The sequence below is a fragment of the Rhipicephalus microplus genome, chromosome X (genome assembly GCF_043290135.1).
Source record: "Rhipicephalus microplus isolate Deutch F79 chromosome X, USDA_Rmic, whole genome shotgun sequence".
Classification (NCBI taxonomy): Eukaryota; Metazoa; Arthropoda; class Arachnida; order Ixodida; family Ixodidae; genus Rhipicephalus; species Rhipicephalus microplus.
In genome coordinates, this window is record NC_134710.1 from 126,300,724 (window position 1) to 126,314,587 (window position 13,864).

The 13,864-nt window shown below is 46.7% G+C and overlaps 1 protein-coding gene across 1 annotated transcript in view; it reads left to right on the forward strand.

The window, feature by feature from the left end:
* The window catches only part of LOC119176824 (uncharacterized), a 119,530-nt gene that overhangs the window by 35,076 nt on the left and 70,590 nt on the right, over positions 1-13,864 (forward strand). The window contains exons 12-16 of the mRNA XM_075876426.1: positions 154-441; positions 1,887-2,047; positions 2,906-3,042; positions 4,593-4,731; positions 7,340-7,441. Coding sequence (XP_075732541.1) covers positions 154-441; positions 1,887-2,047; positions 2,906-3,042; positions 4,593-4,731; positions 7,340-7,441 — 827 coding nt within the window. The remainder of the gene's footprint in view (positions 1-153; positions 442-1,886; positions 2,048-2,905; positions 3,043-4,592; positions 4,732-7,339; positions 7,442-13,864) is intronic.

Below are 13,864 nucleotides of genomic sequence, written 5' to 3' on the forward strand. Positions count from 1 at the left end.
TTCGTCGCAATAAGCGCTGCTTCGAGTAACGTTGTGCTCTTGTGTGCTGCGCGCCACTGATGGTACTTGTATATTAATTACATGGAAGTTAAACTTACGCCTAATGAGTACCCCTGGACAGCGCCAAGTCACGATTAAACCATTTGCTCATAGGAACGGAGGAAGAGCGCATGGCAGTTCTGAACGCCGCACGCAGTGGTGGCCTGAACGTGTTGTTCGAGCTTCCCAGCGAGTCGAAGCAGGACGTGGCGCTTAAACTGCAAGACATCGAGAGCATCATGATCGGCGAGCCGTTCAGCGTTACCGTGAGCATGCGCAACGAAAGCAACGAGCAGCGCACCATCAACGCGGTGCTCTGCGCCTCGTCGGTCTACTACACCGGCATCCTGGCGCGCAAGATCAAACGAGACAAGGCCACGTTCGTGCTCCAGCCGCAGGAAGGTGGGAATTCCATAAAGCAGGGGCACATCACTGCCGTTTGGCTTTAGAGCTCATTTAACGTAGTCTGTGATAACTTGGCACTCAATGCGAATTGATTACATTGTGCCCCATCATAACGACACCTAAAGGACATGAAGAAGGTGGGTAGCTTAAGGACAAATACTTTGAGTATAGATTGTTCCGCATATTCGTGTAAATCGAATGTCGACACAGATCACAGCAGAAACAATGCACAACCTGCGCAATGCACAACCTGCGTTTTTGAGCGCGTTTGAGTTCAGAATTTTTCGTAACTGATATTGTACATTTTGCCAGAATATGTGCCCTAAATGGACATAAAAAGAAAGAAGAGAAAAGAAAACGTGACTGTAGTCTTTAAAGATATTTAAAGGTGGACGGTAAACAGATGATGTGCCGATGCAAGACAACAGTATAATGTTTCTAACTTTCTGTCTGGTTGTTACTTTTGCTATGGACCTTTTGGGCACAAGTAAGCCTCGTATCATGTTCGAACACATGGTGAGCTGAAAATGAGATATGCCCGCCGAGCTGTCATCACGTAAGCAATCGCACTGTGTTTCCGTGCGAAAAACACTGCACGCTTCATGCGCACCTTAGACGCTAGCGCAGTCGATAGCGTTGAACATTCGCCTAGTAAAGTAGTGGTCCAAGAAATAGGGGGAGGGGGGAGGGGGGTCTCTGAGACTTAGGGACTTCAGTAGTTTTGCAATCACCGGTTTGATATATACACACAGAATGACGAGATTGAGAATAGTGCATTCAGCTCACGATGCCACTGTGAGGAATAAATAATAAAATTACAAACAAACCACACCGTGGCTTCGCTTTTTTGGTGCTAAACAAAAATTTCGAGTATTAATACAAATTATTGCAAGCATTATTTATTATGTTAAATTATCCGTGTCAAGCTTGAGGTAAAAGGCATTACCAAATAACCACTCGTAGCATACGAAAAGTACTAGGCATCAACAATCTAGTCGAACTTGAAGAGCCATCACGTTGATCGGAGCTGCCATGTTTATCGACGAAAATCTCATGCGGCAGCCTTTGCGGAAAAGTAGGTTGCTCTGCTTAAGACTCCTATGCAACTTGCCTTTCACGCACGTGAACTAGCAAGTACGTCAGCGTTATTTGTAAGGGGCCACAAAACGTCTAGGGATTTTGTCAAAAAAGCTCTAGCGACTACGACCCTCTCTCTCTCCGACGCTTCGCTTTCGTTTTTTTTTTTTCTTTCAGTATTTCTTCTCATTTCTCAACTACGAAACGCCTTTAAAGTTCTGTAATATTTTGCTTTTGCGCCTTTTTATATAAAAAAATTAAGTCGTCAGTTTTACAAGTACAGACAAGTGCCCCTCTACGCCCTCCCCCCTTTATTTGTCGTTTGTATGAATATGCTAACAAACCAACATTGCTTTCCTTTCCAGAAGAGGTATTGTTACTGACAGTCCAGCCCGAAGAGTACCTCGACAAACTGGTGGACTTCGCAATGGTGAAAATCTACGTCATCGCAAACGTCAAGGAGACGAGACAAACATGGTCTGAGGAGGACGACTTCACCATCACGAAACCGAAATTAGACATTCAGGTATTTAGATGAGCCGATAACACGCACTTACACCTATTACTATATCAACGACAGCAGTTTACTGAAGTGCGAGGATATATCGAAGATGGAATGCGGGTGCAAATTATATTTATAAGTAAAAAACTTCATAATTTTCAGATTGCCTCCATATAGTTCTCTCAAGCGTTATTATATTTTTTAATCAAGCACAAGCTAAACTATTTCGAACAGACGGCCCAGTGGGCTGTTTACGCTCTGATCTGGCGCACGAAATGATGAGAAACCAGAAATGGGACGCAAAGGCGCTCACGTGTGTGTCACGCCTGTCTACTCATCAGCTCGAGCGCTGAAAGCTACATCAATAGAGAGTTTCCGAATAGAGGTCCTAATAGTTTTGGCGCCCTAAATAAATAGCGTCGAGGCCAGTGCGCACGCGCAAGACCTAAACAGGGTTTGTAACTTTGAGTTTTGTTTGGGGGACGCTATTTATCAAATTTAGCGCGAGCCCCGAAAGCTTTGCGTTAGGCAAAAGTGAAAGCACCCACTTAAGTGACAGCTCTCGGCCAATGATCGAGTGACCTAAATTAGGGGGAGTGTCAAAGCGCCGCGCCCCTATTCGAAAACAACTCCTGCTTTACCCAAATCGAGCACACGCAATGGGTTTCAGGACCACAAACTTATGGGGCCCCTATTGAAAAACTTCCTATTGTCACACTAGCACGTCCGAAACGCTATGTTTTTTTTTTCTTATGAGCACGATCTTTGTCTATCAGAGCATACCTTTCAGGTATCTTTGAGAAGTCACGCCGTTTATAGCGAAACACACCCTTCCGTTGTGAAATACCAAACTGCCATAATTCGCACGCACTATTTTTGCAGGTCGAAGGGCCAGTGAAGGTCGGCCATCCATTCAGGCTCATAATGCGCTTCACAAATCCACTTAATGTGCCTCTCCGAGACTGCACCCTGTCCGTTGAAGGCCCCGGCGTGACAAGCGCGCACATCGTTCACCTCTCGTAAGTAGAACGGCGTGCTCAGCCAGCGCCTACCTGTAACATACACGCGCGTACATAAAGCGTCCATGCGATGGCATCACTTACATTCGGCAGTTCCGTTTTGTTTTTTTTTTTTTTTTCATTTCTGTGACAGTGTGGCCCATCTGCGCAACCTTAACAATAATTTATAATTTACGTGGTTTTACAACCCACAACCACGATATGATTAAAGAGACGCTGTAGTGGAGGGCTCCGGTAATTTCGTCCTAACGTTCACCTAAATCTAAATACACGGGCCTTGAGTACTTTCACCTCCATCGAAAATGTCCCCCGCCGAGGTTGGGATTCGATCCCACCACCTGTGAGTCAGCAGTCGAGCAATAGCCCCTAGACCACCAAGGCGGTGAAGCTGCGCAATATTGCCAACGAAATCGATATTTAAAGATAGGACTTGGGTGGCGTACGTGGTAGCTTCCTTTTTTTTTGTTTTTTTGATAAGTGGGCCACACAATAATCATGTATTAGTTACCGAAGTAAGAGCAAGTGAAGCTGAAATTAAAGCTTCTGCGCAAACACCGGAAAGAGGGAAGAAAACAAAATGTGCTCGCAGCGTGTAGACGTGAGCAAAGTATTTCCATGTTTGCAGGGCAGCGGAGAGTCGGGGAAGATCATTTTGAAATTTATTTTAACCGTTGCTTATAGGACGAAGTGCAGCTGCTCATAATCTCTAATCCTGCACCCTATTGACGTTGTAACGTAATTGATAACGCCAGCAATGATAAAACTGGGAAAAGAATAAACGTAACCTAAATGAAAAAATAAAGAACCAAGTTTTAGTTTTTCTTTGTCACGATCGAAATGTGTCATTAACATATTCACAGTTTGATAGATTGACGTACTGCCCTCTAACGTGAAATTCTACCACTTGATTGCATGGCTCTATTAAAAAACGTTACTAGCACCACTTTACGTCTGAAACATTCGTGTCAACATATGCGCCTCATATAGACTGGACATACAGTCGCCATGTTAGCTCAGTTGGTAGAGTATCGGAAGCGTCATTCGAGGTTCACAGGTTCCGTCCCTGCCCAAGGCCAGTTAGCTTTTCGCCAACTTTCATTTCTTCACATTCACAACTGCTTCTAATAACATCCCCTATAATTTCCTTGGCATGATTGTCTGTTAGATCTCAGTATTATGTTGTTTAACAAAGAAAACAAGTTCTTAAATGTACGCTTCCTTCCTACATTCGTAGAATGTGTGAACCATCTTTTCCTCGTTCGGGACATCCACGAGCTAGCGCTATACATTTCAACACTGTATTCCAGTGCTGTTGTACGTAAGCGAGCGCATGGTGGTACTTCGGTTGCCACCTTCACTCGTATATAGTTTTGTTCTTCGAGCTCGACATCTACAGAGAGTCCCTAATCGTACGCAGACAAAAAGATGTATCTCGCTCACCCGATATTGATATGCGTGTATTGCTGCGTGTCTTGCTTGCTTCGACAACGCGGCATCAGCTACGGCCTCGAGTTACACCTAACGTCTTTGCTGTTCTCGACACTGCGCAGGAATGTGGCACCGCGCGCCGAGTGGGTGCACCGGGAGACGTTCGTGCCAGCGAGGCCTGGTCCGCGCAACGTGGTCGCCGTGTTCAACTGCCGAGAGCTGTTCAACATCGAGGGCTCGGCGCAGACGGTGGTCCAAGCATGAGCCCTTGCGGCTGTGCGACCTCGCTCCGCTTTTCTGCGCTTGCAAGGCAGCAATTTGTGTGGCAGCAATAGTTGGCTGACAAGCTTTCACTCGTGACGCCCAGACTGTGTTGTGTGTATAGAAGAGACTCATTTATTGGCCAATAAAGCGCATATGTCGCTTTTTTTTACGACGCGACCAAAGCGCCCCACGCCTCCCTCCGTTTACTTGTCGGTTCTTAAGTGGAAAAAAAAAAACAACGTATCACTAACAACAGAGTTTAAATAACTATCATCGGGAAATGATGGGAGGGCTTGCTTAGCGTGAATTGTTTGCTGTACCAGGAAATCCAAGCCAACTGAACAAAAAGGTGAGGATTTATGTTCAAGAAGAAAGAAAGAAAGAAAGAAAGAAAGAAAGAAAGAAAGAAAGAAAGAAAGAAAGAAAGAAAGAAAGAAAGAAAGAAAGAAAGAAAGAAAGAAAGAAAGAAAGAAAGAAAGAAAGAAAGAAAGAAAGAAAGAAAGAAAGAAAGAAAGAAAGAAAGGAAAAGAAAAGAACAAGGATAAGTTGTCGTGGAAACAAACTAAAATAAATTTGGAAGTACGATAAAAACATTGTGTTATGGCCGAAGATACCGCCGAAAAATCTGATATTTGTTCCATGCTCCCCATAATACACATTTTCATATCTCTCGCATTATACTGTATTCACACTATTGTGAGTCGGCTCGAATGTACGTCAACCTCCTCAAGCAGTCAGCATCCGTAATATCAGGTACTTCTGTGGCCTGTTCTCGTGAAATGTTGTTCTGGAATTAACTAGAAATGTAGCACAACTAGCCCCGTAACACGTTATTTACAGTCAGGACAAAAAAACTGCGAATTCTGGTGTGCAAAGTTATTTTATGGCGGTGCTTTGCAGCTATGCAAAAATAGCTTGACGCACAGCAAGGTGCGAGTACCTTTTCTTAGAAAATTCTCCACTAATCTTTGTTGAGAGTACAAGTTATACGCAAGAAAATATGGTATATGAAGTAAAGCCGGAACGCCAACGTAATTTCGCAACCATGGCCCAGCGTTCCCGATTTCTCGTTTGACAAGCTGTAACTGGCGCTACTACTTTGTTTCGATTGTAAGCCAACGCCACAACTTCCGACTTCAAATTTAAAAGAAATTTGTCGACCAATTGTGTAAGTACGGTGCAGTCAGAAGTGACTCTTGTATTCTGTTGTTCTTTTTCTCGGCCTCTTTCTCCTGGATTGAACAATGCTTTATACTTGCACAAAATGCTTTATTTGCATTCGCTGAGGTTGATGGGAAAAATACTAATCTACCAATTCCTGCCTGTGGTGAAGTTGTATTTGATTCGCGGTGTACTACAACAATTATGTCGGCACAAACGTGCATGCGCATGTAGAGATATGATACGAAACTGTCAATACATGCATCACCGGACATGGCACGCAGCTGTTTGCTCACCTCGTTCAACAGGGACAGGTGGAGCTGTCTCTTGCTTCGATAGAGCCGGTGCCCTTTCTCCGTTCAGGGACTTCTTGCCAGTCGCACTCTAAAAGAAGGATTGCTCCTATTCGCCGGAAGACGTACCATTTTAAAGTTTCATGTGGAAAGAAAAGGAACCAGAGGCGGTTGCCAACGCTGCATAAAACGCAGATTGCGTCCACTGCGTAATCCGCATGTAAACCTGCTTGTGACGCGACCAAGAAAGCCTTGATTTAGCAAACCGACGAACGTGCTATGCAGTAATACCACTGGTATTAGAGGATTATCATTACGCGTGTTACAACCTCGTATTACTCTCATAAGAAAATGAAAAAAGAAACAAAACTCGTTAAACAGGTAATGACACTGGAGCCAGAATTTGGTCAAGTGGGCTTGCCTTCGTCCGAGCTGCAACTGACAAGTACCGTTGTTGCTCTAACTTCTGTCCTGTTTGAACCATAACTGTTACCACGCCATTGAGAAGCATTTTGAGGATAGCAAGTAGACCCATAAAAGAAAGCTTGGCTATCACAGGTGCTAATATACGCAGACAACACTGCCATCATAAATTGCTGCGGACACTACTGGTCGCAATCAACCACCCTTTTGACAAATCAAATTTCATCAGGTCACGTATCGTTCACGTACAAAGCGACAGCTGCCCACACTCAAGACCTGAGCTAACGCACGGTGTGTGAAAGGCAACGGCCAAGTTCAACTACGCCATCATAAAGGGTAGGTGCATCCTTTTCGTGGGTTGCAAGCACGGAAGAACTTCATAGGGTATTTTTTTTTTTCAAATCAGATGTTTAAATTGGCGTGTAATTTTTATGCAATAAGACTTCGTTTGGCACATGAATAGCGTTCCCTGATAACTTGTAAGACATGTGTTCCTCATCTTTACCAGGTGACAAACTTGCCCTCACTCGTCACTGACTGCGCTCTTTGCTGAGAACTACGCTTCGCGACAAATAACGGTATGTGAATGTACTCGATGTGAAACATATACCTGATACAAGTCACAATCCTATTAACGAGAGAGAGAGAGAGAGAGAGAGAGAGAGAGAGAGAGAGAACATTTATTGAGTTAAGCTTGTGAGTGAAGGAGGGAGGGTCCCTTATTCCAGGAACCCTCAGGTCTGGACAGCCCGCCGGGCTCGAGCGACGAGTTGACGCTGCTCGACCAGGTCCGGCTGGAAGATCGCTGCCTCCCCCGCTTCACTGAGGAGGTCTTGGACCGCATCTGGTGCTAGTGCTTGTAGCCTTTGGACGCTTACTTTGCACTGCAGTAGGAGGTGCGCCAGAGTGTCTGCCACATTGCAGTGAGGGCAGATGTACCTACGGAATTTCGGCCTCATATCCTGCAATAGTACGCCGTGGGTGAACGTGTTGCTTTGAAGGCGCCTGTAATCAGTGCCTTCGTCTCTTGTGAGTTTTGAATGTGGCGGAGAGTATGACCTACGTTCGAGACGATAATGTTGCTGTAATGCATGATACTGTTGCAAGTGTATTTACTACTTCAGAGTAGAAAAATAGTCCGGCAATCAATATGGCAGCCGTTGCGTATTTTCGAACACCAAACACGTCGTCATCCTCTTCTGCGCACCACCTCGCATAGAGATAGCCGCAACTAGCCGAAACCCCGCAACAGCCACCTCCGGCGGCAAAATCGCCGACCCGGTCCTTGCTAGTAAGTGTTGGACGAGAGGTACGGCTTCGGGCGAGCGACGTGGACGATGTTGGAAGATGTGGAGGGCATGAAAGGGGTTTCGATGGGCTATATCGTAGGTGACATCAGTTACTTGTCGTAGCACACGGTAAGGTCCGGAATACTTGGGTAGAAGCTTTTCGGCCAGGCCAACATGCCGCGACGGAGTCCACAGAAGAACGATGTCACCCAGATTAAAGCGGACGTTCCGACGGTGGCTGTCATAGCTATGTTTCTGGCGGAGCTGTGAGTTGTAAAGGCGTCGGTGAGCAATCTGACTGGCCTTCTCGGCTGTGCCGACAGCGCGGCGAGCATATGATGTGGATAGGTCGGCAGGGTTGGGTACAATCGTGCCGAATGGCAATGCCGGGTCTCTTCCATACAAAACGCAAAAGCGAGAATATCCAGCAGCGTCGTGGCGTGAGCTATTATAAGCGAAAGTAACAAAGGTTAGTGCAATGTCCCAGTCGCGATGATCACTCGACACGTACATGACGAGCATGTCAGTGAGCGTACAATTCAAACGCTTTGTGAGGCCGTTCATTTGAGGATGATAGGTCGTCGTAAGCTTGTACTTCGTTGCGCAAGAACGAAGTAGGTCGTCGATTACCTTAGATAAAAAATAGCGACCATGGTCGGTGACCAGTTGACGAGGAGCGCCGTGATGTAAGAGGACGTCTTGGATCAAAAATGTCAGTGACGTCTGTAGCGCAGCTGCTTGGAAGAGGTCTCGTAATGGCAAAACGGGTTGAATAATCTGTAGCGATGGAGACCCATTTGTTACCGTTGGTAGAAAGAGGAAGAGGGCCCAGCAGGTCAATGCCAACATGATAGAAAGGCTCGGCAGGTATGTCGATCGGTTGAAGGAGCCCGGCGGGTTGTACACCTGGTCTTTTGTGGCGTTGGCACGACTCGCAAGAAGCACCATAACGTTGTACGGAAGGGTAAAGGCCGGGCCAGAAAAAGCATCGGCGGACACGGTCGTACGTTTTAGCAACACCAAGGTAGCCAACCGTTGGTACATCTTGTAGTTGCTGAAGTACGGTCGAGCTCAGATGAGTGGGTACTACGAGTAGTAGTCCTTGTCCCACAGGGTGCATATTGCAGCGGTATAGGATGCTGTCTATGACGACGAACATTCGAAGCGAATAGTCTGTAGGGCCAGTATTCAGGCGGTCGATTAGATTTCGTAGGGACGCGTCACGCCGTTGCTCACATTCCATGTTGCCGAAAGCGGAGAGCGTGGAAATACAAATGCACGCGTCGTCCATTACGAGTCCATTAGGGTACTGGCCCGAGGTTCCGCTAACGAAGTACGGGCTGCAGTCCGATGTTTGCCAGATCCTCCCTCACAACCTGCTGGATCAACGAGATCGTTGGCCGATCATCAAATTGGTGTGTCAGTAAAGATGGTAGAGACGCTGCTTCGATTTCTCGACGCACGATGCGAACTATGCTCTCGTTGGTAGGTAGGTGGTTGACTGCGTGGCGACTAAAGGTCCTCGCATGATAAAGTGGAAGCCGTGTTCGGAAGTCGCAACAAATTCTTGGCGACTCGGCGGCTCTTCAAATTGGCGGTACTCTTTGATAATGTCATTAATGGTTGAACAATCTTTAGACACAAGTAAGTTCAAAGCATCATCCGCGTGCCTTTGAGCAAACGACTTACTTTGTCTTCCTCGGTCATGTTGGAGTCGACACGATGGCAAAAGGCCAGAACGTCAAGGATGTAGGTGACATGGGATTCGGTCATAGTTTGTGCCCGACAAGAGAGTTCTTTAGAAGCGACCCACTGGTGTCCGACGGCTTTACCAAATATATCACGAAGCTTCTGTTTTCAAGCATCCCAGCTGGTTATGTCAGCTTCATGAGCCTCGAGCTACGCGCCTGCTGTTCTTTAGAGATAGAAACCAGCGTTGGTGAGCATAATCGTAAGGTCCCACCGGTAGACCGCTGCAAACTGCTCGAACTTCGAAGTCTAGTCGTCAGCGTCAACGTGGTCAGTGCCGCAGAAGTTGCCACAGTCGCGCGGTTGCGTCAATTCGACCGGCTGTACAGGCTGCTCCGGAGTCACGGCTGAAACAGGAGCGGCAGATTGGTTTCTGTTGACATGGTCGGGCAATCGAGAACACGTCAGCTGCGAAGTTCTGTCTCGCGTCGTACCCCACACCTCCACCAAAATGTTGCAAATGTATTTACTACTTTAGAGTAGAAAAATAGTCCGGCAGTCAAGATGATCGCCATTGTGTATTTTCGAACACCAAACACGTCGTCCTCTTCTTCGCAACACCCCGCATAGAGATAGCCGCAACTACACACACATTGTGGTTATAAGAAGGAAAATAGGAGAAAAGTGAGCCTCGTGTCTGCATCAGCGTACGACCCCTCGACAGTAGCTCACAAGGGATGGGGGAGAGAAGAGATTAAAAAGATAGGATTAAAGATATATATATATATATATATATATATATATATATATATATATATATATATATATATATATATATATATTGTTACGGTTGAATTAAAGGATAGGTGGATTTATTTACAGGGTGAGGATGAAGTTCGGCAGTCGCGGTAAAGATGAAGTCCTAGGCCGCACCAGACAACGTCGTCTTCCTCTTCTACCTGCCCGGCACATACTACAGCCCGGCTCATACTGTAGCAATCCCCGGTTCACAGACGAAGTCAGCTGGGCGAGTTTATGTCACTGGAGGGATGACACTTCTTGAGGTGAGCCACGTGCACCAAGTTCGTTCGATTTGACCGACGAGAAGGTGTCGTCAAGCGTGCCACAACGTACGTCAAGTAAGTCAAGCGATCTACAATGACGTAGGGGCTTGTGTACTGCGGTAAAAACTTCTGACATAAACCAGGTTTTCGTTGGGGGGTCCACAACCACATGAATTCACCTTTGCGGAATGAAATGGCATCATGGCGTTGATCGTATCGGCATGGACTCATCGGTATGGAGCTTAAATGGGAGGATTGTATCAAGGGAGCTGCGTGGTGATCGAGCGTAAAGCAGATAGAAGGGCGTGAAGTCCGTGGTCTCGTGCTTCGCTGTATTGTATGCATAAGTAATAAATGGTAAGATCTCATCTAAGTTTTTGTGATTGGACGCGACGTACATTGCGAGCATGTTAGTAAGAGTTCGATTGGTCAGTTCCACAAGACCATTCGTCTGGGGTTGGTATGGTGTCGAATGTCTGAACTGTGAAGTGCAGAGGCAAAGAAATTCGTCCACACCGTCCACGATGAATTGGCGACCACGGTCACTGATGATAACTTGAGGTGGACCATGGCGAAGAACAACGGAGCGTAACAAAAAGGCAGCAACGCCATCAGCTGTAGAAGATGGTATCGCAGCGGTTTCGGCGTATCTGGTAAGGTTGTCGACGCACACTATTATCCAGCGATTGTTGTTCGAAGATCGCGGAAACGGGCCCAATAGGTCGATTCCCACTTGCTCGAAAGGCGTAGTAGTAGTAGGCGGTTCTACGAAATGAAGGCCGTGCGGTGCACTGGTAGGTCGTTTGTGGCGCTGGCGATTCTCGCAGCTCGAGACGTATTGTTTCGTAAAATCTCGCATTCTGGGCCAGTAAAAACGCTGCTGCACTCAATGCAGGGTGCTAATGAACCCAAGGTGTCCTGACGTTGGATCATCACGCATAGTACGGAGAACGTTGCATCGAAAACTTTGAGGTACAACCAGTAAATAACGTGCGCCGGTTGCTGAATAATTCGTTTTGCACAACAGTCCATCACGAATGCGAAAGCGACCACTGCCTTTGAGATTCCGAGCATCAACGTACAATGGGTCTAAAGATAAATCCTTCAATTGTTTTCGTTTGAAGATATTGGCGTCAGGAAACGTGTGAGAGACCGCAGCAAAACAGATGTCAAGGGTATCTGCACTGTCCTCCGTCGTGGTCATAGGTAGGCGAGAAAGGCAATCAGCGTCCGAATGACGTCGTCCACTTCTGTACAAAATGCTGAAGTCAAATTCTTGAAGGCGTAAAGCCCATCGAGCAAGGCGGCCAGGAGGGTCTGGGAGGGTAACAAGCCAACATAATGAAGGATGGTCTGTCACAATCGTGAATGGACGACCGTAGAGGTAACATCAAAACTTCTGAATGGCGAATACAGCCGCTAAACATTCTTGCTCTGTCACCGTATAATTCATTTCAGCCTTGCTTAGAGATCGACCCGTATAAGCAACAACATGCTCTGCATTATCATGGCGCTGAACAAGCACACTTCCGATGCCAATTCTACTTGCGTCACTGTGCACTTCTGTAGGAGCAGAAGGATCGAAATGATGAAGAATAGGCTCAGATGTTAGGGGAAATTTCAGTTCAGAAAATGCGGCATCACAATCAGGTGTCCAATCAAATGGGATTTTCCATTCGAATGGTATTTTTGCAACAAGCTCGTCAGTGGGTGTACTACGTCCGTGAATCGGTGCACAAAGCGGCGAAAGTAGAAACATAGGCACAAGAAGCTGTGAAGTTCCTTCAGTGTCTGGGGTGGTTTGAATGTGCCGACTGCTTCGATTTTGCGGGGATCCGGCCTAATGCCATCTTTATCAACTAGATGATTAAGGACTAAGGCTTGTCGTTCACAAAAGCGGCACTTCTTAGAGTTCAAAATCAAGCCAGCCTTTCCGACACAGTCTAAAACAAGGCTTAAACGGACGTTGTGCTCTTCGAAGGTACGCCCAAAAATGACAACGTCATCCAGGTAGCATAAGCACACCTCCCATTTAAGACCACGAAGGACAGAGTCCATAAACCTTTCCAAAGTGGTGGTGGCGTTGCAAAGCCCAAACAGCACCACATTGAATTGGTATAGTCCATCAGGTGTCACGTATGCGCTCTTTTCTTTGTCTGAAGGGTGCATAGGTATCTGCCAATATCCTTATTGTAGGTATATTAAAGAAAAGTACGAAGCCGAGTGTAAGCAGTCAATAACATGGTCACTCCTAGGCAGCGGATATACATCTTTTTTGGTCACGGCGTGGAGTCTTCTGTAATCAACGCAGAACCGCCAGGCGCCATCTTTCTTTTTAACCAAGATGACCGGTGCTGCCCACGGGCTACACGACTCTTCAATAACACCCTTCTTCAGCATTTCCTGAACCTGGTCGGCAATAACTTTTCGTTCTGATGACGACACTCGGTAATGCTTTTGTTGGATCGGATGGGCAGTGCTGGTGTCAATCCTATGGTGAGCGCGAGAACATGGTAAAGGTAGTGGCTTCTCCACTTGGCAAAAGTCAAACACAGAATCATGTCGCCTCAACAGATGGCGTAACGTCTTCTGCTCGTGTGACCGAAAAGTGGCACAAATCATCCCTAGGATCTGCGACTCGTAAGAGCAACTGCGCTTGCCAGAGACTGTACCTTTCTCGCTTTCATTGTTGTTAACGACCGCTACAGAACCTTCAGTGGAATCATCGAAGACGCCAAGCTTCATTCCTCGAGGGAGCACAACTGGCATTAGCGAACAGTTCATTGGCCACAGAAAGAATGCTCCTTCATCAACAGATACCAAACAACGAGGGAAGAGTATGCCTTTCTTAGCACATTGAACGATGGCAGGTTCAACGATGACGTCAAAAGATGTGGCAGATTCTGTGTGGATGTGGCAGATTGGCAGACACCGCAACTGACCTCATTGATCATGGCGGCACTGTCAACTCATCGGAAACAATCAGAGCGTCCTTCGCGGCCTGCGGCGCCTCATCGATGAGGGCAGGAACAATGTCACCGCTGACGGAAAGTTCACCGCTTCTACAGTCGACGAAAGCGCCACATCCTTGGAGAAAGGCAAGACCGAGAATCACATCGTGGGTACAACGTTGGATCACAAGAAACTCTGTTAGGAACACCTTTCCTGCCAATAAGACATTGACGGCACAAACTCCGACAGGATGAAGTAC